This window comes from Telmatherina bonti, assembly GCF_933228915.1.
Source record: "Telmatherina bonti genome assembly, chromosome: 18".
Taxonomy (NCBI): domain Eukaryota; kingdom Metazoa; phylum Chordata; class Actinopteri; order Atheriniformes; family Telmatherinidae; genus Telmatherina; species Telmatherina bonti.
The window spans coordinates 38,536,405-38,560,798 of NC_136616.1; the positions used below are offsets into that span (position 1 = coordinate 38,536,405).

At 46.3% G+C, this 24,394-nt stretch overlaps 1 protein-coding gene across 2 annotated transcripts in view; it reads left to right on the forward strand.

Moving 5' to 3' along the window:
* LOC306769438 (disks large homolog 4-like) overlaps positions 1-24,394 on the forward strand; it is a gene marked incomplete at both ends in the record, with an annotated part of 206,243 nt that overhangs the window by 127,649 nt on the left and 54,200 nt on the right. For both annotated transcript variants that reach the window (XM_079258043.1, XM_079258042.1), the window contains 12 exons: positions 13,829-13,953; positions 14,028-14,197; positions 16,692-16,828; positions 16,905-17,055; positions 17,135-17,403; positions 19,966-20,068; positions 20,249-20,345; positions 21,307-21,483; positions 22,046-22,083; positions 22,174-22,221; positions 22,364-22,465; positions 22,541-22,713. In XM_079258043.1, the coding sequence (XP_079114169.1) occupies positions 13,829-13,953; positions 14,028-14,197; positions 16,692-16,828; positions 16,905-17,055; positions 17,135-17,403; positions 19,966-20,068; positions 20,249-20,345; positions 21,307-21,483; positions 22,046-22,083; positions 22,174-22,221; positions 22,364-22,465; positions 22,541-22,713 (1,590 nt within the window). The remainder of the gene's footprint in view (positions 1-13,828; positions 13,954-14,027; positions 14,198-16,691; positions 16,829-16,904; positions 17,056-17,134; positions 17,404-19,965; positions 20,069-20,248; positions 20,346-21,306; positions 21,484-22,045; positions 22,084-22,173; positions 22,222-22,363; positions 22,466-22,540; positions 22,714-24,394) is intronic.

Sequence of the window (24,394 nt, forward strand, 5' to 3'; positions counted from 1 at the left end):
CAGGGTTCAGAACATGTTTCAGTGGTAAGAACACGTTTCAGGGTTCAGAACACGTTTCAGGGTTAGAACATGTTTCAGGGTTAGAACATGTTTCAGTGGTTAGAACACGTTTCAGCGGTTAGAACACGTTTCAGGGGTTAGAACACGTTTCAGGGGTTAGAACACATTTCAGCAGTTAGAACACGTTTCAGGGTTAGAACATGTTTCAGGGTTAGAACATGTTTCAGCGGTTAGAACATGTTTCAGGGTTAGAACACGTTTCAGCGGTTAGAACATGTTTCAGGGTTAGAACACATTTCAGGGTTAGAACATGTTTCAGGGTTAGAACACATTTCAGGGTTCAGAACACATTTCAGCGGTTAGAACATGTTTCAGGGTTCAGAACATGTTTCAGGGGTTAGAACATGTTTCAGGGTTCAGAACATGTTTCAGGGGTTAGAACATGTTTCAGGGTTCAGAGCACGTTTCAGCAGTTAGAACATGTTTCAGGGTTAGAACACGTTGCAGGGGTTAGAACATGTTTCAGGGTTAGAACACATTTCAGGGTTAGAACATGTTTCAGGGTTAGAACATGTTTCAGGGTTATAACACATTTCAGGGTTCAGAACATGTTTCAGGGTTAGAACATGTTTCAGGGTTAGAACATGTTTCAGCGGTTAGAACATGTTTCAGGGTTAGAACACGTTTCAGCGGTTATAACATGTTTCGGGGTTAGAACACATTTCAGGGTTAGAACATGTTTCAGGGTTAGAACATGTTTCAGGGTTAGAACATGTTTCAATGTTCAGAACACGTTTCAGCGGTTAGAACATGTTTCAGGGTTCAGAACATGTTTCAGGGGTTAGAACATGTTTCAGGGTTCAGAACATGTTTCAGGGGTTAGAACATGTTTCAGGGTACAGAGCACGTTTCAGCAGTTAGAACATGTTTCAGGGTTAGAACACGTTGCAGGGGTTAGAACATGTTTCAGGGTTAGAACACATTTCAGGGTTAGAACATGTTTCAGGGTTAGAACATGTTTCAGGGTTAGAACACATTTCAGGGTTCAGAACACGTTTCAGCGGTTAGAACATGTTTCAGGGTTCAGAACATGTTTCAGGGGTTAGAACATGTTTCAGGGTTCAGAACATGTTTCAGGTTTAGAACACATTACAGGGGTTAGAACATGTTTCAGGGTTAGAACACGTTTCAGTGGTTAGAACATGTTTCAGGGTTCAGAACATCTTTCAGTGGTAAGAACACGTTTCAGGGTTCAGAACACGTTTCAGGATTAGAACATGTTTCAGGGGTTAGAACACATTTCAGCAGTTAGAACACGTTTCAGGGTTAGAACATGTTTCAGGGTTAGAACATGTTTCAGCGGTTAGAACATGTTTCAGGGTTAGAACACGTTTCAGCGGTTAGAACATGTTTCAGGGTTAGAACACATTTCAGGGTTAGAACATGTTTCAGGGTTAGAACACATTTCAGGGTTCAGAACACATTTCAGCGGTTAGAACATGTTTCAGGGTTCAGAACATGTTTCAGGGGTTAGAACATGTTTCAGGGTTCAGAACATGTTTCAGGGGTTAGAACATGTTTCAGGGTTCAGAGCACGTTTCAGCAGTTAGAACATGTTTCAGGGTTAGAACACGTTGCAGGGGTTAGAACATGTTTCAGGGTTAGAACACATTTCAGGGTTAGAACATGTTTCAGGGTTAGAACATGTTTCAGGGTTATAACACATTTCAGGGTTCAGAACATGTTTCAGGGTTAGAACATGTTTCAGGGTTAGAACATGTTTCAGCGGTTAGAACATGTTTCAGGGTTAGAACACGTTTCAGCGGTTATAACATGTTTCGGGGTTAGAACACATTTCAGGGTTAGAACATGTTTCAGGGTTAGAACATGTTTCAGGGTTAGAACACATTTCAATGTTCAGAACACGTTTCAGCGGTTAGAACATGTTTCAGGGTTCAGAACATGTTTCAGGGGTTAGAACATGTTTCAGGGTTCAGAACATGTTTCAGGGGTTAGAACATGTTTCAGGGTACAGAGCACGTTTCAGCAGTTAGAACATGTTTCAGGGTTAGAACACGTTGCAGGGGTTAGAACATGTTTCAGGGTTAGAACACATTTCAGGGTTAGAACATGTTTCAGGGTTAGAACATGTTTCAGGGTTAGAACACATTTCAGGGTTCAGAACACGTTTCAGCGGTTAGAACATGTTTCAGGGTTCAGAACATGTTTAAGGGGTTAGAACATGTTTCAGGGTTCAGAACATGTTTCAGGTTTAGAACACATTACAGGGGTTAGAACATGTTTCAGGGTTAGAACACGTTTCAGTGGTTAGAACATGTTTCAGGGTTCAGAACATCTTTCAGTGGTAAGAACACGTTTCAGGGTTCAGAACACGTTTCAGGATTAGAACATGTTTCAGGGTTAGAACATGTTTCAGTGGTTAGAACATGTTTCAGGGTTAGAACACGTTTCAGCGGTTAGAACATGTTTCAGGGGTTAGAACACGTTTCAGGGGTTAGAACCCATTTCAGCGGTTAGAACACGTTTCAGGGTTAGAACATGTTTCAGGGTTAGAACATGTTTCAGCGGTTAGAACATGTTTCAGGGTTAGAACACGTTTCAGCGGTTAGAACATGTTTCGGGGTTAGAACACATTTCAGGGTTAGAACATGTTTCAGGGTTAGAACACATTTCAGGGTTCAGAACACGTTTCAGCGGTTAGAACATGTTTCAGGGTTCAGAACATGTTTCAGGGGTTAGAACATGTTTCAGGGTTCAGAACATGTTTCAGGGGTTAGAACATGTTTCAGGGTTCAGAGCACGTTTCAGCAGTTAGAACATGTTTCAGGGTTAGAACACGTTGCAGGGGTTAGAACATGTTTCAGGGTTAGAACACATTTCAGGGTTAGAACATGTTTCAGGGTTAGAACATGTTTCAGGGTTATAACACATTTCAGAGTTCAGAACATGTTTCAGGGTTAGAACATGTTTTAGGGTTAGAACATGTTTCAGTGGTTAGAACATGTTTCAGGGTTAGAACACGTTTCAGCGGTTAGAACATGTTTCGGGGTTAGAACACATTTCAGGGTTAGAACATGTTTCAGGGTTAGAACATGTTTCAGGGTTAGAACACGTTTCAGGGTTCAGAACACGTTTCAGCGGTTAGAACATGTTTCAGGGTTCAGAACATGTTTCAGGGGTTAGAACATGTTTCAGGGTTCAGAACATGTTTCAGGGGTTAGAACATGTTTCAGGGTTCAGAGCACGTTTCAGCAGTTAGAACATGTTTCAGGGTTAGAACACGTTGTAGGGGTTAGAACATGTTTCAGGGTTAGAACACATTTCAGGGTTAGAACATGTTTCAGGGTTAGAACATGTTTCAGGGTTATAACACATTTCAGGGTTCAGAACACGTTTCAGCGGTTAGAACATGTTTCAGGGTTCAGAACATGTTTCAGGGGTTAGAACATGTTTCAGGGTTCAGAACATGTTTCAGGGTTAGAACATGTTTTAGGGTTAGAACATGTTTCAGCGGTTAGAACATGTTTCAGGGTTAGAACACGTTTCAGCGGTTAGAACATGTTTCGGGGTTAGAACACATTTCAGGGTTAGAACATGTTTCAGGGTTAGAACATGTTTCAGGGTTAGAACACATTTCAGGGTTCAGAACACGTTTCAGCGGTTAGAACATATTTCAGGGTTAGAACATGTTTCAGTGGTTAGAACATGTTTCAGGGTTAGAACACGTTTCAGCGGTTAGAACATGTTTCAGGGGTTAGAACACGTTTCAGGGGTTAGAACCCATTTCAGCGGTTAGAACACGTTTCAGGGTTAGAACATGTTTCAGGGTTAGAACATGTTTCAGCGGTTAGAACATGTTTCAGGGTTAGAACACGTTTCAGCGGTTAGAACATGTTTCGGGGTTAGAACACATTTCAGGGTTAGAACATGTTTCAGGGTTAGAACACATTTCAGGGTTCAGAACACGTTTCAGCGGTTAGAACATGTTTCAGGGTTCAGAACATGTTTCAGGGGTTAGAACATGTTTCAGGGTTCAGAACATGTTTCAGGGGTTAGAACATGTTTCAGGGTTCAGAGCACGTTTCAGCAGTTAGAACATGTTTCAGGGTTAGAACACGTTGCAGGGGTTAGAACATGTTTCAGGGTTAGAACACATTTCAGGGTTAGAACATGTTTCAGGGTTAGAACATGTTTCAGGGTTATAACACATTTCAGAGTTCAGAACATGTTTCAGGGTTAGAACATGTTTTAGGGTTAGAACATGTTTCAGTGGTTAGAACATGTTTCATGGTTAGAACACGTTTCAGCGGTTAGAACATGTTTCGGGGTTAGAACACATTTCAGGGTTAGAACATGTTTCAGGGTTAGAACATGTTTCAGGGTTAGAACACGTTTCAGGGTTCAGAACACGTTTCAGCGGTTAGAACATGTTTCAGGGTTCAGAACATGTTTCAGGGGTTAGAACATGTTTCAGGGTTCAGAACATGTTTCAGGGGTTAGAACATGTTTCAGGGTTCAGAGCACGTTTCAGCAGTTAGAACATGTTTCAGGGTTAGAACACGTTGTAGGGGTTAGAACATGTTTCAGGGTTAGAACACATTTCAGGGTTAGAACATGTTTCAGGGTTAGAACATGTTTCAGGGTTATAACACATTTCAGGGTTCAGAACACGTTTCAGCGGTTAGAACATGTTTCAGGGTTCAGAACATGTTTCAGGGGTTAGAACATGTTTCAGGGTTCAGAACATGTTTCAGGGTTAGAACATGTTTTAGGGTTAGAACATGTTTCAGCGGTTAGAACATGTTTCAGGGTTAGAACACGTTTCAGCGGTTAGAACATGTTTCGGGGTTAGAACACATTTCAGGGTTAGAACATGTTTCAGGGTTAGAACATGTTTCAGGGTTAGAACACATTTCAGGGTTCAGAACACGTTTCAGCGGTTAGAACATATTTCAGGGTTCAGAACATGTTTCAGGGGTTAGAACATGTTTCAGGGTTCAGAACATGTTTCAGGGGTTAGAACATGTTTCAGGGTTCAGAGCACGTTTCAGCAGTTAGAACATGTTTCAGGGTTAGAACACGTTGCAGGGGTTAGAACATGTTTCAGGGTTAGAACACATTTCAGGGTTAGAACATGTTTCAGGGTTAGAACATGTTTCAGGGTTATAACACATTTCAGGGTTCACAACACGTTTCAGCGGTTAGAACATGTTTCAGGGTTCAGAACATGTTTCAGGGGTTCAGAACATGTTTCAGGGTTCAGAACATGTTTCAGGGTTAGAACACATTACAGGGGTTAGAACATGTTTCAGGGTTAGAACACATTTCAGGGTTAGACCATGTTTCAGGGTTAGAACATGTTTCAGGATTAGAAAACATTTCAGGGTTAGAACATGTTTCAGTGGTAAGAACATGTTTCAGGGTTTAGAACACGTTTCAGGGTTAGAACATGTTTCAGGGTTAGAAAATGTTTCAGCGGTTAGAACACGTTTCAGGGTTAGAACACGTTTCTGCCGTTAGAACACGTTTCAGGGTTAGAACATGTTTTAGGGTTCAGAACACGTTTCAGGGGTTAGAACACGTTTCAGGGGTTAGAACATGTTTCAGTGTTAGAGCATGTTTCAGGGTTAGAACACGTTTCAGTGGTTAGAACATGTTTCAGGGTTCAGAACATGTTTCAGTGGTAAGAACACGTTTCAGGGTTCAGAACACGTTTCAGGGTTAGAACATGTTTCAGGGTTAGAACATGTTTCAGTGTTAGAGCATGTTTCAGGGTTAGAACATGTTTCAGTGGTTAGAACAAGTTTCAGCGGTTAGAACACGTTTCAGTGTTAGAGCATGTTTCAGGGGTTAGAACACGTTTCAGGGGTTAGAACACGTTTCAGCGGTTAGAACACATTTCAGGGTTAGAACATGTTTCAGGGTTAGAACATGTTTCAGGGTTAGAACACATTTCAGGGTTCAGAACACGTTTCAGAGGTTAGAACATGTTTCAGGGTTCAGAACATGTTTCAGGGGTTAAAACATGTTTCAGGGTTCAGAACATGTTTCAGGGGTTAGAACCTGTTTCAGGGTTCAGAGCACGTTTCAGCAGTTAGAACATGTTTCAGGGTTAGAACACGTTGCAGGGGTTAGAACATGTTTCAGGGTTAGAACACATTTCAGGGTTAGAACATGTTTCAGGGTTAGAACATGTTTCAGGGTTATAACACATTTCAGGGTTCACAACACGTTTCAGCGGTTAGAACATGTTTCAGGGTTCAGAACATGTTTCAGGGGTCCAGAACATGTTTCAGGGTTCAGAACATGTTTCAGGGTTAGAACACATTACAGGGGTTAGAACATGTTTCAGGGTTAGAACACATTTCAGGGTTAGAACATGTTTCAGGGTTAGAACATGTTTCAGGATTAGAAAACATTTCAGGGTTAGAACATGTTTCAGTGGTAAGAACATGTTTCAGGGTTTAGAACACGTTTCAGGGTTAGAACATGTTTCAGGGTTAGAAAATGTTTCAGCGGTTAGAACACGTTTCAGGGTTAGAACACGTTTCTGCCGTTAGAACACGTTTCAGGGTTAGAACATGTTTTAGGGTTCAGAACACGTTTCAGGGGTTAGAACACGTTTCAGGGGTTAGAACATGTTTCAGTGTTAGAGCATGTTTCAGGGTTAGAACACGTTTCAGGGGTTAGAACACGTTTCAGGGTTCAGAACATGTTTCAGTGGTAAGAACACGTTTCAGGGTTCAGAACACGTTTCAGGGTTAGAACATGTTTCAGGGTTAGAACATGTTTCAGTGTTAGAGCATGTTTCAGGGTTAGAACATGTTTCAGTGGTTAGAACAAGTTTCAGCGGTTAGAACACGTTTCAGTGTTAGAGCATGTTTCAGGGTTAGAACATGTTTCAGTGGTTAGAAGAAGTTTCAGCGGTTAGAACACGTTTCAGGGGTTAGAACACGTTTCAGCGGTTAGAACACATTTCAGGGTTCAGAACATGTTTCAGGGTTAGAACATGTTTCAGGGTTCAGAACATGTTTCAGGGATTAGAACATGTTTCAGGGTTCAGAGCACGTTTCAGCAGTTAGAACATGTTTCAGGGTTAGAACACGTTGCAGGGGTTAGAACATGTTTCAGGGTTAGAACACATTTCAGGGTTAGAACACGTTTCAGGGTTAGAACACGTTTCAGGGGTTAGAACACGTTTCAGGGGTTAGAACACATTTCAGCGGTTAGAACACGTTTCAGGGTTAGAACATGTTTCAGGGTTAGAACATGTTTCAGCGGTTAGAACATGTTTCAGGGTTAGAACACGTTTCAGCGGTTAGAACATGTTTCAGGGTTAGAACACATTTCAGGGTTAGAACATGTTTCAGGGTTAGAACACATTTCAGGGTACAGAACACGTTTCAGCGGTTAGAACATGTTTCAGGGTTCAGAACATGTTTCAGGGGTTAGAACATTTTTCAGGGTTAGAACATGTTTCAGGGGTTAGAACATGTTTCAGGGTTCAGAGCACGTTTCAGCAGTTAGAACATGTTTCAGGGTTAGAACACGTTGCAGGGGTTAGAACATGTTTCAGGGTTAGAACACATTTCAGGGTTAGAACATGTTTCAGGGTTAGAACATGTTTCAGGGTTATAACACATTTCAGGGTTCAGAGCACGTTTCAGCAGTTAGAACATGTTTCAGGGTTAGAACACGTTGCAGGGGTTAGAACATGTTTCAGGGTTAGAACACATTTCAGGGTTACAACATGTTTTAGGGTTAGAACATGTTTCAGCGGTTAGAACATGTTTCAGGGTTAGAACACGTTTCAGCGGTTAGAACATATTTTGGGGTAAGAACACATTTCAGGGTTAGAACATGTTTCAGGGTTAGAACATGTTTCAGGGTTAGAACACATTTCAGGGTTCAGAACACGTTTCAGCGGTTAGAACATGTTTCAGGGTTCAGAACATGTTTCTGGGGTTAGAACATGTTTCAGGGTTATAACACATTTCAGGGTTCAGAACATGTTTCAGGGTTAGAACATGTTTTAGGGTTAGAACATGTTTCAGCGGTTAGAACATGTTTCAGGGTTATAACACATTTCAGGGTTCAGAACATGTTTCAGGGTTAGAACATGTTTCAGTGGTTAGAAGAAGTTTCAGCGGTTAGAACACGTTTCAGGGGTTAGAACACGTTTCAGGGGTTAGAAGACGTTTCAGCGGTTAGAACACATTTCAGGGTTAGAACATGTTTCAGGGTTAGAACATGTTTCAGGGTTTAGAACATGTTTCAGGGATTAGAACATGTTTCAGGGTTCAGAGCACGTTTCAGCAGTTAGAACATGTTTCAGGGTTAGAACACGTTGCAGGGGTTAGAACATGTTTCAGGGTTAGAACACATTTCAGGGTTAGAACACGTTTCAGCGGTTAGAACACGTTTCAGGGGTTAGAACACTTTTCAGGGGTTAGAACACATTTCAGCGGTTAGAACACGTTTCAGGGTTAGAACATGTTTCAGGGTTAGAACATGTTTCAGCGGTTAGAACATGTTTCAGGGTTAGAACACGTTTCAGCGGTTAGAACATGTTTCAGGGTTAGAACACATTTCAGGGTTAGAACATGTTTCAGGGTTAGAACACATTTCAGGGTTCAGAACACGTTTCAGCGGTTAGAACATGTTTCAGGGTTCAGAACATGTTTCAGGGGTTAGAACATATTTCAGGGTTCAGAACATGTTTCAGGGGTTAGAACATGTTTCAGGGTTCAGAGCAAGTTTCAGCAGTTTGAACATGTTTCAGGGTTAGAACACGTTGCAGGGGTTAGAACATGTTTCAGGGTTAGAACACATTTCAGGGTTAGAACATGTTTCAGGGTTAGAACATGTTTCAGGGTTATAACACATTTCAGGGTTCAGAGCACGTTTCAGCAGTTAGAACATGTTTCAGGGTTAGAACACGTTGCAGGGGTTAGAACATGTTTCAGGGTTAGAACACATTTCAGGGTTAGAACATGTTTTAGGGTTAGAACATGTTTCAGCGGTTAGAGCATGTTTCAGGGTTAGAACACGTTTCAGCGGTTAGAACATATTTCGGGGTTAGAACACATTTCAGGGTTAGAACATGTTTCAGGGTTAGAACATGTTTCAGGGTTAGAACACATTTCAGGGTTCAGAACACGTTTCAGCGGTTAGAACATGTTTCAGGGTTCAGAACATGTTTCTGGGGTTAGAACATGTTTCAGGGTTATAACACATTTCAGGGTTCAGAACATGTTTCAGGGTTAGAACATGTTTTAGGGTTAGAACATGTTTCAGCGGTTAGAACATGTTTCGGGGTTAGAACACATTTCAGGGTTAGAACATGTTTCAGGGTTAGAACATGTTTCAGGGTTAGAACTCATTTCAGGGTTCAGAACACGTTTCAGCGGTTAGAACATGTTTCAGGGTTCAGAACATGTTTCTGGGGTTAGAACATGTTTCAGGGTTCAGAACATGTTTCATGGGTTAGAACATGTTTCAGGGTTCAGAGCACGTTTCAGCAGTTAGAACATGTTTCAGGGTTCAGAACATGTTTCAGTGGTAAGAACACGTTTCAGGGTTAGAACATGTTTTAGGTCTAGAACATGTTTAAGGGGTTAGAACATGTTTCAGCGGTTAGAACATGTTTCAGGGTTAGAACACGTTTCAGGGTTAGAACATGTTTCAGTGGTTAGAACACATTTCAGGGTTAGACCATGTTTCAGGGTTAGAGCACGTTTCAGGGTTAGAGCACGTTTCAGGTGTTAGAACATGTTTCAGGGTTAGAACATGTTTCAGGGTTCAGAACACGTTTCAGCGGTAAGAACATGTTTCAGGGTTAGAACACGTTTCAGGGGTTAGAACATGTTTCAGGGTTAGAACACGTTTCAGGGTTAGAACATGTTTCAGGGTTAGAACATGTTTCAGGATTAGAACACATTTCAGGGTTAGAACATGTTTCAGGGTTAGAACATGTTTCAGGGTTAGAACATATTTCAGGGTTAGAACACGTTTCAGTGGTAAGAACATATTTCAGGGTTCAGAAAATGTTTCAGTGGTAAGAACACGTTTCAGGGTTCAGAACATGTTTCGGGGTTAGAACACATTTCAGGGTTAGAACATGTTTCAGGGTTCAGAACACGTTTCAGCGGTTAGAACATGTTTCAGGGTTCAGAACATGTTTCAGGGGTTAGAACATATTTCAGGGTTCAGAACATGTTTCAGGGGTTAGAACATGTTTCAGGGTTCAGAGCAAGTTTCAGCAGTTTGAACATGTTTCAGGGTTAGAACACGTTGCAGGGGTTAGAACATGTTTCAGGGTTAGAACACATTTCAGGGTTAGAACATGTTTCAGGGTTAGAACATGTTTCAGGGTTATAACACATTTCAGGGTTCAGAGCACGTTTCAGCAGTTAGAACATGTTTCAGGGTTAGAACACGTTGCAGGGGTTAGAACATGTTTCAGGGTTAGAACACATTTCAGGGTTAGAACATGTTTTAGGGTTAGAACATGTTTCAGCGGTTAGAGCATGTTTCAGGGTTAGAACACGTTTCAGCGGTTAGAACATATTTCGGGGTTAGAACACATTTCAGGGTTAGAACATGTTTCAGGGTTAGAACATGTTTCAGGGTTAGAACACATTTCAGGGTTCAGAACACGTTTCAGCGGTTAGAACATGTTTCAGGGTTCAGAACATGTTTCTGGGGTTAGAACATGTTTCAGGGTTATAACACATTTCAGGGTTCAGAACATGTTTCAGGGTTAGAACATGTTTTAGGGTTAGAACATGTTTCAGCGGTTAGAACATGTTTCGGGGTTAGAACACATTTCAGGGTTAGAACATGTTTCAGGGTTAGAACATGTTTCAGGGTTAGAACTCATTTCAGGGTTCAGAACACGTTTCAGCGGTTAGAACATGTTTCAGGGTTCAGAACATGTTTCTGGGGTTAGAACATGTTTCAGGGTTCAGAACATGTTTCATGGGTTAGAACATGTTTCAGGGTTCAGAGCACGTTTCAGCAGTTAGAACATGTTTCAGGGTTCAGAACATGTTTCAGTGGTAAGAACACGTTTCAGGGTTAGAACATGTTTTAGGTCTAGAACATGTTTAAGGGGTTAGAACATGTTTCAGCGGTTAGAACATGTTTCAGGGTTAGAACACGTTTCAGGGTTAGAACATGTTTCAGTGGTTAGAACACATTTCAGGGTTAGACCATGTTTCAGGGTTAGAGCACGTTTCAGGGTTAGAGCACGTTTCAGGTGTTAGAACATGTTTCAGGGTTAGAACATGTTTCAGCGTTCAGAACACGTTTCAGCGGTAAGAACATGTTTCAGGGTTAGAACACGTTTCAGGGGTTAGAACATGTTTCAGGGTTAGAACACGTTTCAGGGTTAGAACATGTTTCAGGGTTAGAACATGTTTCAGGATTAGAACACATTTCAGGGTTAGAACATGTTTCAGGGTTAGAACATGTTTCAGGGTTAGAACATATTTCAGGGTTAGAACACGTTTCAGTGGTAAGAACATATTTCAGGGTTCAGAAAATGTTTCAGTGGTAAGAACACGTTTCAGGGTTCAGAACATGTTTCGGGGTTAGAACACATTTCAGGGTTAGAACATGTTTCAGGGTTAGAACATGTTTCAGGGTTAGAACACATTTCAGGGTTCAGAACACGTTTCAGCGGTTAGAACATGTTTCAGGGTTCAGAACATGTTTCAGGGGTTAGAACATGTTTCAGGGTTCAGAACATGTTTCAGGGGTTAGAACATGTTTCAGGGTTCAGAGCACGTTTCAGCAGTTAGAACATGTTTCAGGGTTCAGAACACGTTTCAGGGGTTAGAACACGTTTCAGGGGTTAGAACATGTTTCAGTGTTAGAGCATGTTTCAGGGTTAGAACACGTTTCAGTGGTTAGAACATGTTTCAGGGTTCAGAACATGTTTCAGTTGTAAGAACACATTTAAGGGTTCAGAACACGTTTCAGGGTTAGAACATGTTTCAGGGTTAGAACATGTTTCAGTGTTAGAGCATGTTTCAGGGTTAGAACATGTTTCAGTGGTTAGAACAAGTTTCAGCGGTTAGAACACGTTTCAGTGTTAGAGCATGTTTCAGGGTTAGAACATGTTTCAGTGGTTAGAAGAAGTTTCAGCGGTTAGAACACGTTTCAGGGGTTAGAACATGTTTCAGGGGTTAGAACACGTTTCAGCGGTTAGAACATGTTTCAGCGGTTAGAACACGTTTCAGGGGTTAGACCATGTTTCAGGGTTAGAACATGTTTCAGGGTTAGAGCACGTTTCAGGGTTAGAGCATGTTTCAGGGGTTAGAACATGTTTCAGGGTTAGAACATGTTTCAGGGTTCAGAACACGTTTCAGCGGTAAGAACATGTTTCAGGGTTAGAACACGTTTCAGCGGTTAGAACACGTTTCAGGGGTTAGACCATGTTTCAGGGTTAGAACATGTTTCAGGGTTAGAGCACGTTTCAGGGTTAGAGCACGTTTCAGGGGTTAGAACATGTTTCAGGGTTAGAACATGTTTCAGGGTTCAGAACACGTTTCAGCGGTAAGAACATGTTTCAGGGTTAGAACACGTTTCAGGGGTTAGAACACATTTCAGCGGTAAGAACATGTTTCAGGGTTAGAACATGTTTCAGGGTTAGAACATGTTTCAGCGGTTAGAACACGTTTCAGGGTTAGAACATGTTTCAGGGTTCAGAACACGTTTCAGCGGTAAGAACATGTTTCAGGGTTAGAACACGTTTCAGGGGTTAGAACATGTTTCAGTGGTAAGAACATGTTTCAGGGTTAGAACATGTTTCAGGGTTAGAACATGTTTCAGCGGTTAGAACACGTTTCAGGGTTAGACCATGTTTCAGGGTTAGAGGACGTTTCAGGGTTAGAGCACGTTTCAGGGGTTAGAACATGTTTCAGGGTTAGAACATTTTTCAGGGTTCAGAACACGTTTCAGCGGTAAGAACATGTTTCAGGGTTAGAACACGTTTCAGGGGTTAGAACATGTTTCAGGGTTAGAACACATTTCAGGGTTAGAACATGTTTCAGGGTTAGAACATGTTTCAGGATTAGAACACATTTCAGGGTTAGAACACGTTTCAGGGGTTAGAACACATTTCAGGGTTAGAACATGTTAGAACCTGGACAGGTGTGTTGTATCAGGTGTGGGAGGGTGGAGTAAACCTAGACAGGTGTGTTGTATCAGCTGTTGTAGGGTGGAGTAAACCTGGACAGGTGTGTTATATCAGCTTTCAGAGGGTGGAGTGAACCTGGACAGGTGTGTTGTATCAGCTGTGGGAGGGTGGAGTAAACCTGGACAGGTGTGTTGTATCTGCTGTTGTAGGGTGGAGTAAACCTGGACAGGTGTGTTATATCAGCTTTCGGAGGGTGGAGTAAACCTGGACAGGTGTGTTGTATCAGCTGTGGGAGGGTGGAGTAAACCTGGACAGGTGTGTTGTATCATATGTTGTTGGGTGGAGTATACCTGGACAGGTGTGTTGTATCAGCTGTGGGAGGGTGGAGTAAACCTGGACAGGTGTGTTGTCTCAGATGTTTTTGGGTGGAGTAAACCTGGACAGGTGTGTTGTATCAGATGTTGTTGGGTGGAGTAAACCTGGACAGGTGTGTTGTATCAGCTGTTGTTGGGTGGAGTAAACCTGGACAGGTGTGTTGTATCAGATGTTGTTGGGTGGAGTAAACCTGGACAGGTGTGTTGTATCAGATGTTGTTGGGTGGAGTAAACCTGGACAGGTGGAGGTGGACTCTTTCCGGTCCTAACTCGTGTTTGTGCGTTTCAGGGGAATTCGGGTTTGGGCTTCAGCATCGCAGGCGGAACCGATAATCCTCACATCGGAGACGACCCGTCCATCTTCATCACTAAGATCATCCCTGGAGGAGCCGCCGCCCAGGACGGACGTCTCAGGTACGTCCATGGACCCTCTCACCTTCATCCTCGGAGCGAGGAAGACGTTGGTCTGACCTCTGTCCGTCCTTCAGGGTCAACGACAGCATCGTGTTTGTGAACGACGTGGATGTTCGCGAGGTCACTCACTCCTTCGCCGTGGAGGCCCTGAAGGAGGCGGGGCCTGTGGTCAGGCTGTACGTCCTGCGGAGACGCCCGGCGAGCGAACGCATCACACAGATCAAGCTCATGAAAGGACCCAAAGGTATGAAGGGAGAACAGGTGTTCAGGAGAGCATTTCTGCCGCTCTGTCGCCCTCTAGTGGATGAGTTTCGTCTACATCTTCAGTCAATAGTCTTTCCATTCCAGATCGATGATCCAGATCAGAAACACGTGTGGTTCTGGACCATCCAGAACCTTCTGGATTCTGATTTAGACCAGGACAAATGTTGTTGACATTTTGATGGAAAACTGTAAATAATTAATCAGGAACGTTCACTTCGCGACAGCAGCTTGGAACTGATCCTGACTTCATCTAGCTGAGTCAGTAAACAAGACTCTAAATCAGGAATCAGTCCTGGTCCCTGAGGGTCGGGTCCTGCAGGTACTGTAAAAGAAAAACTTCTAAAACCTGCAGACCCTCCAGAACCAGGACTGATCCCTGATTCAGAGTCTTGTTTACTGAGTCGGCTAGATGAACTCCAACCGTGTCTGCTGGAACGTTTTTAACTCTCAGGATCTTTTTTTAGTTGCTGTCACGTTCAGACCCCACATCAGGGTCTGGGTCCCTGGTTTCTGGCTGACCTGTAGAACTCGGATCAGGTGTCTGATGGACTCGAGTCCCATCAGGTTGGGAATGAGAAAGTCTGATTGACAGTAGTGTTACTAAATGATGCTGGGACCCTGCAGGAGCGCCATGCTGAAGGTCTGCAGAGACCAGAACCACAGCAGGTCCAGTTTTCGTTCTGTTGGACTGGATCGTCCGGTCTTCAGGACTCCTCTACAGGTCTCACAGAGAAGAGGTTCGAAATCAAACTTTATTTCTAAAGCCCTTTTCACGACAGACGCAACACAAAGAGCTTCACAGGATGAAGTCACCCGACTGAAACCCGTCACACACCAGCAGTGATGGTGATGTCTGGTGGAACCAGTCGGCTCATTACCCAAACTATTGATCCTGCATCAGCACCGTGTTGCTCATGACTGACACCTGCTGGTAATAAAACCACATTGCATCGATTTCTTCATTAGATTAATAATGTGTGGAGTACAGATGGAATGGTGAAGTTGGAGACTTTTTGCAGATGAAATCATGTTGGAGTTGCATCGGTTTACTGGTTCCGGTCCAGTCATCCATCATCCTCCTTTTGACTTGGGCCAAACTGTCTGCAGTGTGACTGTGGAAAGTCTTGTGCTCCCAACACACATGTACACAACTGCATATTCACATTAATGTAGTGCCAGGTAAGCCTCCATGTCCACGTCAGCTGTTATACCCACTGCCGCAGCTTGCTGTTCTTCCAGTTTCACCCGTTCTTGTTCCTCCTCATATCTTTAGGCCAACGGTTGTTTGACAGTCTGACAACCAGAGGAGAATCATTATATTTTAATCTAATATTAAAAGAATATATAAAACACCTTTCTAAATGATTCTATCCAAACCTTCCTGGTTGGCATCGCGTGATGGCTGAAGGACCTGAAGCAGTTCCCTGAACCCCTCACAGTCCTGGATGATGAAGTTCAGGACTGCCTGGTCCATCGCCTGCTTTCTGGAAGCTTGGTGGTCAGAAATGAAATGATAAAAACTATTCATCATTAATACAGTAAACATGAGGATGTTGTGAAATGTCTGTATACCTGCGTGGATTCCAGGTGGACTTGTGACCTCATTCTCATGCCTTCACAATCAGGACATGTTTTTATTTTTATATGATAGTTGATAAATGACAGCTCTGTTTCACATATGCAACATTTAACCTGCAGTAAAATATAATGATCATTTATTACTTTAATATGGATTTGAATAGTTAAAGATCTATCAGGAACTCTGAAGTACAGAATGCATCGAGTGAATAATAAAATCAAATACCTTATTTGCCGATATAAGATCAAAATGGTCCTACAGGGCGGACATTCTTCCTTTCTTGCTCCATGTGGCGTTGGTCCACACACGTTCCGACTGACCGCTGATTCTTTTGGTCGAGATGCATCTCATCGACCGACCTGCTTCCTTTATCCGACACATCAGCTGTACCCGTCACGTGACATGTTCTCACGCGTGTGTCGAAGCGTCGGTGTTACCCATCACTACATAGAAACATAGAAACTACACACACACACACACACACACACTCACTCAAAGACCACCCCCACCACACTAACATGACTTCCTTACTGCTGTCTCTTTAACCGAATGTAGGTACAAACTAATAAATAAACCAAATAAAACATAAAATATAAAAGTTTTAAACATCTGACTTGATGGTGATGTGAGGAAACGATATCTTTGGGATCCATCCACACCAGGAACCAGTCCTCCCAGTCCATAGTGCCCGGCACCTCACCCAGCAACCAGGGTCCACCCCACAGCCATAAGGCTGCGGTGTCGGACCCCCTGCCATCCAGACAGGGGAAATCACCACGGCAACAACAAATAAAAGCAACAATAATAAACATCTTTATAAAATAATGTGCTAAAAACCAGGATTGTTCCCTCTCAGGTTCTGTAGACTGACAGACCACGTCCCCTTCTGGTCCAGGTCTAGGTTTCAGTATCGCAGGCGGCGTTGGGAACCAGCATGTTCCTGGAGACAACAGCATCTACGTCACTAAGATCATAGAGGGTGGAGCGGCGCACCGCGACGGACGGCTACAGATCGGGGACAAAATCCTGGCGGTACGCGGACTCCAGGTTTCTCTTTAATAGGGTTCTCTGGCAGATCCAGTTCTGACCCGAGTTCTGAACCCGGCAGGTGAACCACATGTCTCTGGAGAACGTCCTGCACGAAGACGCCGTGTCTGCCCTGAAGAACACAGGAGAGGTGGTCTACCTGAAGGTGGCCACGCCCACCTCGCAGTACATCAACCAGGTGGACCGGTACAGCCCACCTGACCTGACCAGCTGTACGTAGACCTGAGACCTGGTTCAGACATAAAGTCCTGAACAGAACCAGGTTTCATCACTGTGTTTGTCTCCTTGCAGCCTACATGGAGCCGGACTACATGTGCGATTACCCACAAGCCCTCCCCCCTCCATCGCCACGGCAATACTCCCCCATCCCCCACGGCATGATGGGAGAGGACGACTACTCCCGGGAGCCACGCAGGGTCTGCATCCAGCGCGGGTCCACCGGTCTGGGGTTCAACATCGTTGGTGGGGAGGATGGAGAGGGGATCTTCATCTCCTTCATCCTCGCAGGAGGACCAGCAGACCTTAGCGGAGAACTCCGCAAGGGGGACCAGATCCTCAGCGTGAGTACCCAGACCGGGTCTAGAGGATGAGTACTCAGACCGGGTCCTAGGTGTTAGTACTCAGACTGGGTCATAGGTGTTAGTACTCAGACTGGGTCATAGGTGTTAGTACCCAGACCGGGTCCTAGGTGTTAGTACTCAGACCGGGTCCTAGGTGTTAATACTCAGACCGGGTCCTAGGTATTAGTACTCAGACTTGGTCCTCGGTGTAAGTTCTCAGACCGGGTCCCAGGTGTTAGTACTCAGACTGGGTCATAGGTAAAAGTTTTCAGGCCGTGTCCTAGGTGTTAGTACTCAGACCGGGTCCTAGGTGTTAATACTCAGACTGAGTCCTAGGTGTAAGTACTCAGACCGGGTCCTAGGTAAAAGTACTCAGACCGGGTCCTAGGTAAAAGTACTCAGACCGGGTCCTAGGTGTAAGTACTCAGACCGGGTCCTAGGTGTAGGTACTCAGACCGGGTCCTAGGTGTAAGTACTCAGACTGGGTCCTAGGTGTTAGTACTCAGACTGGGTCATAGGTGTTAGTACTCAGACTGGGTCATAGGTGTTAGTACTCAGACCGGGTCATAGGTGTTAGTACTCAGACCGGGTCCTAGGTGTTCGTACTCAGACTGAGTCCTAGGTGTTCGTACTCAGACCGGGTCCTAGGTGTTAGTACTCAGACCGGGTCCTAGGTGTTAATACTCAGACTCAGTCCTAGGTGTAAGTACTCAGACCGGGTCCTAGGTGTAAGTACTCAGACCGGGTCCTAGGTGTTAGTACTCAGACTGGGTCATAGGTGTTAGTACTCAGACCGGGTCCTAGGTGTTAATACTCAGACCGGGTCCTAGGTGTAAGTACTCAGACCGGGTCCTAGGTGTTAGTACTCAGACCGGGTCCTAGGTGTTAGTACTCAGACCGGGTCATAGGTGTTAATACTCAGACTCAGTCCTAGTTGTAAGTACTCAGACTGGGTCCTAGGTAAAAGTACTCAGACCGGGTCCTAGGTGTAAGTACTCAGACCAGGTCCTAGGTGTTAGTACTCAGACTGGGTCATAGGTGTTAGTACTCAGACCGGGTCCTAGGTGTTAATACTCAGACCGGGTCCTAGGTGTAAGTACTCAGACCGGGTCCTAGGTGTTAGTACTCAGACCGGGTCCTAGGTGTAAGTACTCAGACCGGGTCCTAAGTGTTAGTACTCAGACTGGGTCCTAGGTGTAAGTACTCAGACCGGGTCCTAGGTGTAAGTACTCAGACCGGGTCCTAGGTGTTAGTACTCAGACTGGGTCCTAGGTGTTCGTACTCAGACTGAGTCCTAGGTGTTCGTACTCAGACCGGGTCCTAGGTGTTAGTACTCAGACCGGGTACTAGGTGTTAATACTCAGACTGAGTCCTAGGTGTAAGTACTCAGACCGGGTCCTAGGTAAAAGTACTCAGACCGGGTCCTAGGTAAAAGTACTCAGACCGGGTCCTAGGTGTAAGTACTCAGACCGGGTCCTAGGTGTTAGTACTCAGACTGGGTCATAGGTGTTAGTACTCAGACCGGGTCCTAGGTGTTAGTACTCAGACTGGGTCATAGGTGTTAGTACTCAGACTGGGTCATAGGTGTTAGTACTCAGACCGGGTCCTAGGTGTTAGTACTCAGACCGGGTCCTAGGTGTTCGTACTCAGACCGGGTCCTAGGTGTTCGTACTCAGACTGGGTCCTAGGTGTTCGTACTCAGACTGAGTCCTAGGTGTTCGTACTCAGACCGGGTCCTAGGTGTTAGTACTCAGACCGGGTCCTAGGTGTTAGTACTCAGACCGGGTCCTAGGTGTTCGTACTCAGACCGGGTCCTAGGTGTTCATACTCAGACCGGGTCCTAGGTGTTCGTACTCATACCGGGTCCTAGGTGTTCATACTCAGACTGGGTCCTAGGTGTTAGTACTCAGACCGGGTCCTAGGTGTTAGTATCAAATACCTTATTTGCCGATATAAGATCAAAATGGTCCTACAGGGCGGCCACTCTTCCTTTCTTGCTCCATGTCGCATTGGTCCACACAGCAGAACTGTGTTCCGAGTGACCTGTGATTCTTTTGGTAGAGATGCATTTCATCGACTGACCTACTTCCTTTATCCGACACATCAGCTGTACCCATCATGTAACATGTTCTTAAAGTGAAATGCGCACCGACTCAGGTTTTGCTCCGTGAGTGGCGTGTGTGCGTCAAAGCGTCGGTCTTACCCATCACTACACACCAACATAGAAACTGGCTCCTAGGTGTTAGTATTCAGACCGGGTCCAGGGTGCTAGTATTCGGACCGGGTCCTGGGTGTTAGCGCTCGGGCCGGGTCCTGGGTGTTAGCGCTCGGGCCGGGTCCTGGGTGTTAGCGCTCGGGCCGGGTCCTGGGTGTTAGTATTTGTGACCGGTTTTAAAAGAGAAAAAAGATTTAATGTTGGATAAATGGACCAAAACAGAACCAGAACCACCTCAGAGCCACAGGGGTAAAACCAGGTCCATCAGATCCAGTATGTGTGTGGAGTCTGACAGAGGTACTGACCAGAAACCAGGTCATGTGACAGAAATCTGTGTGTGTGTCCAGGTGAACGGCGTGGATCTCAGGTACGCCACACATGAACAGGCTGCAGCCGCCCTGAAGAACGCCGGACAGACGGTTACCATAGCAGCCCAGTACAGACCAGAAGGTGAGCTCATTCCGATCTGGTTTCATCTGGATCAGGGTTTCATGATGAACTGACCTCTGTCTCTAGATCCAGGTCCAGGTGATGGACATACTCCTCATGGTTCGCAGTGCTGATGTTGGCTTGTTTCCCGTAACCACAGTAACGCTGTGTGTGTGTGTGTGTGTGTGTGTGTGTGTGTAGAGTACAGCCGTTTTGAAGCAAAGATCCATGACCTGAGGGAGCAGATGATGAACAGCTCATCAGGCAGTCTGAGAACCAACCGGACCTTCTACGTCAGGTGACTAAACCTAATGCAGACTAGGTCCACAGGTCTGAGATCCTTCAGACCAGGTCCACGTGACCCGAGATCCTTCAGACCTGGTCCACATGACCTGAGAGAGTTTAGACCAAGGTTACATGTGTTTCTGCAGACCGTGGTCCCAGGTGACCTGGTCTGTGGCAGACCGTGGTCCCAGGTGACCTGGTCTGTGGCAGACCGTGTTCCCAGGTGACCTGGTCTGTGGCAGACCGTGTTCCCAGGTGACCTGGTCTGTGGCAGACCGTGGTCCCAGGTGAACTGGTCTGTGGCAGACCGTGGTCCCAGGTGACCTGGTCTGTAGCAGACCGTGGTCCCAGGTGACCTGGTCTGTGGCAGACCGCGGTCCTAGGTGACCTGGTCTGTGGCAGACCGCGGTCCCAGGTGACCTGGTCTGTGGCAGACCGCGGTCCCAGGTGACCTGGTCTGTGGCAGACCGCGGTCCCAGGTGACCTGGTCTGTAGCAGACCGCGGTCCCAGGTGACCTGGTCTGTGGCAGACCGCGGTCCCAGGTGACCTGGTCTGTGGCAGACCGCGGTCCCAGGTGACCTGGTCTGTAGCAGACCGCGTTCCCAGGTGACCTGGTCTGTGGCAGACCGCGGTCCCAGGTGACCTGGTCTGTGGCAGACCGCGGTCCCAGGTGACCTGGTCTGTGGCAGACCGCGGTCCCAGGTGACCTGGTCTGTGGCAGACCGCGGTCCCAGGTGACCTGGTCTGTGGCAGACCGCGGTCCCAGGTGACCTGGTCTGTGGCAGACCGCGGTCCCAGGTGACCTGGTCTGTGGCAGACCGCGGTCCTAGGTGACCTGGTCTGTGGCAGACCGCGGTCCCAGGTGACCTGGTCTGTAGCAGACCGCGGTCCTAGGTGATTTGAACTGATCCAGATGTTGTGGAGACATGATGAAACGGTTTCAGGTAAAGACTGACGGTCTGCTGGTTTTCAGGGCGCTCTTTGACTACGATAAGCAGTGGGACTGCGGCGTCCTGTCACAGGCTCTGGACTTTAACTTTGGGGAGGTTCTTCATGTGATTGACAGCGCCGATGACGAATGGTGGCAGGCCAGGCGGGTCAACCAGCAGGGGGAGCTGGAGGAGCTGGGATACGTCCCATCCAAACACAGGTCAGCACCTACTGTACACACACCCCGTCCAGTTCATCAGGTCCACCCTCCAGAGCCACATTAGACCTCCTTTGTCCTTCAGAACCGCTTCAGGTCCTGTCATAGATCCAACGTGGTGTTGGAGGTTTTGCTCCATATTGACTTGATGACACCAGCAGCAGCCTGAAGGGATCCAGGCTGAACTGGAGACTCATCAGACCAGTTCTGGAGTCTGTGTGAACTGCAGCTCCAGTTCCCGGTTTTTAGCGGACAGGAGGGGAACCAATGTGGTCTTCTGCTGCGTTCTGGTCCAACTGCTGCTGCTGGATGTTCTCTCTTCTTCAGACCTTCTCTGGAGAGCCCAGAGATGGTTGTGGGTTAAAATCCCACTAAATACTCAGACCAACAACCTGAAATCTGCTCGTTCTGACGCCCACTTTGACCTTCGGCGTGTCTACATGCTGAGCTGTGATTGGCTGGCTGGACCTTGGTGGAGACAGGTGGAGCTGATAGTGGACAGGAGGTGTGTATCAGATGGTTTTGCAGCTCCTGCAGGTGTGTTCATGGAAACTGTGTGTTTCAGAGTGGAGAGGAAGGAGTGGTCGCGGATGAAGAGTAAAGGTAACGTCACGGTTTTCCACAAAGAAAGCAGAAAACATGACGAAACGTTTCCAGGAGGTGAAGATGTGACTTCTGGTTTTCTTCTTCCAGGCAGAGAAGGTTTCGTCCACAGCTACGAGCTCGTCACTCAGATCGAAGGTCAGTGTTGCCCTTCGTCTCCACGTCCACACACGGCTGGGTGATCCTGACAGGATGGATCCCACATCCGTCTGTTTACGTCAGGTGGTTGTCCATGTTCATGACCAGGTGTAAATAAGTTCCCATGTCCGTCTGTCCTCAGTCGACTACGCCCGTCCCGTCATCATCCTGGGACCGACCAAAGACCGAGTCAACGACGACCTCCTGTCCGAGTACCCGGACAAGTTCGGCTCCTGCGTCCCTCGTAAGTCTCCCGTCTCTCATGGTGAGACAGAGACCAAACAGGAAGTGGCTGACGTCACCTTGTCTCCGCCCACAGACACGACACGCCCACGCAGGGACTACGAGGCGGATGGGCGGGACTACCACTTTGTGTCGTCACGGGAACAGATGGAGAGGGACATCCAGTCGCATCGCTTCATCGAGGCGGGGCAGTACAACAACCACCTGTATGGGACGTCGGTGCAGAGCGTCAGACAGGTGGCCGAGCAGGTGAGGCCAGGCGGTTACCATGGTGATGGACTTGATAGGGCAGGACAAAGCACGCAGGAGAGTTTGGTTTCCATGGTGATTTGCTTTCTATACTGACATCAGATACCTACCTCCAAAACTTTGGTCCAGTTGGAACTCTTTAGACCAGTTCTGAATCTGTTTATATGTAAACTGCTAGAACTGGTCCAGAGATCCAGATAGAACTGGTCCAGATGACCAGGTAGAACCGGTCCAGAAGACCAAGTAGAACCGGTCCACATGACCAGGTAGAACCGGACCAGAATACCAGGTAGAACCGGTCCAGATGACCAGGTAGAACCGGTCCAGAGATCCAGATAGAACTGGTCCAGATGACCAGGTAGAACCGGTCCAGAATACCAGGTAGAACGGTTCCAGAAATCCAGATAGAACTGGTCCAGATGACCAGGTAGAACCGGTCCAGATGACCAGGTAGAACCGGACCAGAATACCAGGTAAAGCCGGTCCAGATGACCAGGTAGAGCCAGTCCAGATGACCAAGTAGAACCAGTCCAGATGACCAGGTAGAACCGGTCCAGAATATTAGGTAGAACCGGTCCAGAATACCAGGTAGAACTGGTCCAGAATATTAGGTAGAACCGGTCCAGAATACCAGGTAGAACCGGTCCAGATGACTAGGTAGAACCGGTCCAGATGACTAGGTAGAAGTGGTCCAGATGACTAGGTAGAACCGGTCCAGATGACTAGGTAGAAGTGGTCCAGATGACTAGGTAGAACCGGTCCAGATGACCAGGTAAAACCGGTCCAGATGACTAGGTAGAACCGGTCCAGATGACCAGGTAGAACCGGTCCAGATGACTAGGTAGAACCGGTCCAGATGACCAGGTAGAACCGGTCCAGATTACTAGGTAGAAGTGGTCCAGATGACCAGGTAGAACCGGTCCAGATGACCAGGTAGAACCGGTCCAGATGACTAGGTAGACGTGGTCCAGATGACTAGGTAGAACCGGTCCAGATGACCAGGTAGAACCGGTCCAGATGACTAGGTAGAACCGGTCCAGATGACCAGGTAGAACCGGTCCAGATGACTAGGTAGAAGTGGTCCAGATGACTAGGTAGAACCGGTCCAGATGACCAGGTAAAACCGGTCCAGATGACTAGGTAGAAGTGGTCCAGATGACCAGGTAGAACCGGTCCAGATGACTACGCAGAAGTGGTCCAGATGACTAGGTAGAACCGGTCCAGATGACCAGGTAGAACCGGTCCAGATGACTAGGTAGAAGTGGTCCAGTTGACCAGGTAGAACCGGTCCAGATGACTAGGTAGAAGTGGTCCAGATGACCAGGTAGAACCAGTCCAGATGACCAGGCAGAACCGATCTAGATGACCAGGTAGAACCGGTCCAGATGACCAGGTAGAACCGGTCCAGATGACTAGGTAGAAGTGGTCCAGATGACTAGGTAGAACCGGTCCAGATGACCAGGTAGAACCGGTCCAGATGACTAGGTAGAACTGGTCCAGATGACCAGGTAGAACCGGTCCAGATGACCAGGTAGAGCCGGTCCAGATGACTAGGTAGAAGTGGTCCAGATGACCAGGTAGAACCGGTCCAGTTGACTAGGTAGAAGTGGTCCAGATGACTAGGTAGAACCGGTCAAGATGACTAGGTAGAAGTGGTCCAGATGACTAGGTAGAACCGGTC